The sequence below is a fragment of the Telopea speciosissima genome, chromosome 4 (genome assembly GCF_018873765.1).
Source record: "Telopea speciosissima isolate NSW1024214 ecotype Mountain lineage chromosome 4, Tspe_v1, whole genome shotgun sequence".
Lineage (NCBI taxonomy): Eukaryota > Viridiplantae > Streptophyta > Magnoliopsida > Proteales > Proteaceae > Telopea > Telopea speciosissima.
Window position 1 is genome coordinate 42,033,245 of NC_057919.1, and position 1,563 is coordinate 42,034,807.

The window sequence follows — 1,563 nt, forward strand, 5'->3', positions numbered from 1 at the left end:
CTTAGTACCCATTGGTGTACTAACCTTCAGATTCTGGGCCATTAGCTTTGGTTTGATCCGTATCTTCTTAGCAAAAGAGGGGGAGACAAACGAATGTGTCACCCCCGAATCAAACAACACATACGCTGGTTGGGAACAAACAGAAATCATACCTGAAGACACCAAAGCAACCAATTATAGCAATAACACCTACATGCATGCAACACCTAAGAATTGAGTGTGATACCTGTGATGACACCTGGATCCGCATAGGCTTCCTCATTGGTGACTGAGTACACATGCCCTTGAGTCTTGTTGGCTGTAGAAGGAAGGGGAGGGCGAATGGTTATCTTTGCTTGAGGTGCCTTAGAGGACACAGTTGGCCAAGAGTTTCCTTGATAGGCACGGGGGCAGTCTCTAATCATATGCCCAACCTCATTGCAGTTACAACACGTAAGAGTCTGAGTGCCATAATGAGGGGCTGCAGCTGTCTTGGGTACCTGGGCTGCATCAGGTTTGCGGTACTGAGTTGGAGAGGTGGTAGAGTAGGATCCCCTCTGAAACTTACCGGGACCCTTAAAATCGGAAGGACTCATGGGCCTTTTGCCAGTTTGTACGGCCCTGTAATTCTCCCTCTACTGGTCTTCGATGACCTTGGCGGCTTGCACCACTTCAGCATAAGTGGGGTACCTGTGTAGGACCACCGAAGTGCTAATACTGTGCCTCAAACCTCTCTCAAACTTTCTTGCTTTGACATCCTCGGCCTTCTTGTGCTCCAGGGAAAAATAGAAGAGATCCTCGAACGCGTGTTGGTAATCAAGGACAGACTTGGATCCTTGACTTAAGGTCGAGAACTCCATCTCCTTCTTATCACGGAAGTTCCGAGGGAAGTAGTTCTCAAGGAAGGCCTCGATAAATTGTGCCCAAGTAGCATTAGGGTATTTGGCCCAAAAGTTCTCCTTGGATGAACGCCACCAAGCATCGGCTTTGCCTCGGACTTGGAACACGACACACCTTATCTTGTCTAGGTCATTGCATTGTAGAACGTCAAAGATCCTCTCAAGGTCCCTGATCCAAGTCGCCGGAAATAAGGAGTCATGAGGCATCTTATAGAAGGTCGGGGGGAGGTGCTTCTGAAATTTCTCAGACAACTTGGAGGCATCGGCCCAAGCTGGGGCCACATTTTGGGCTAGGGGAACATCAGCAGTAGGAGCCGGCGGAGGGAGAACCACACGTACCCGAGGGGGCACCTATTGCCTTTCCCTACTAATGTCCCTGAGCTGATCTGCCATGGTCTGCATGAAGAGGCGTTGTTCCCTCTGCGCTTCCCTATGCTCTTCTTGCATGGCTCGAAGCATATTACTCAATAGTACGGCGGCATCCACACTATTGGTGACCGGAGGGGGCACCGGTAAAGCCGCACTCGATGCGTTCCCATTATTGTCTCTCGGAGGGGAAGGGTTCCCATTTGAGCGAGTGTTAACCATGACGAGCACCTGCTCAAGTTTGGGATTTCCACGCACCGTTAGCACAAACTAAACAAAAGAAAGGAAAACAAGACATCTCATCAACGATGCGTCCACA

General features: G+C 49.8%; 1 protein-coding gene across 1 annotated transcript; it reads right to left on the minus strand.

Moving 5' to 3' along the window:
• Positions 1-614: 614 nt before the first annotated feature.
• LOC122659302 lies at positions 615-1,085 on the minus strand. Its single transcript, XM_043854433.1, has one exon. The coding sequence runs from the start codon at positions 1,083-1,085 to the stop codon at positions 615-617; it is 471 nt and encodes a 156-aa protein (XP_043710368.1).
• Between the last annotated feature and the right edge of the window lie 478 nt (positions 1,086-1,563).

What these genes read in the sequence shown, in the direction of transcription:
- LOC122659302 (XM_043854433.1), bottom strand. Translation starts at nt 1,085, where the DNA reads ATGCCTCATGACTCCTTATTTCCGGCGACTTGGATCAGGGACCTTGAG.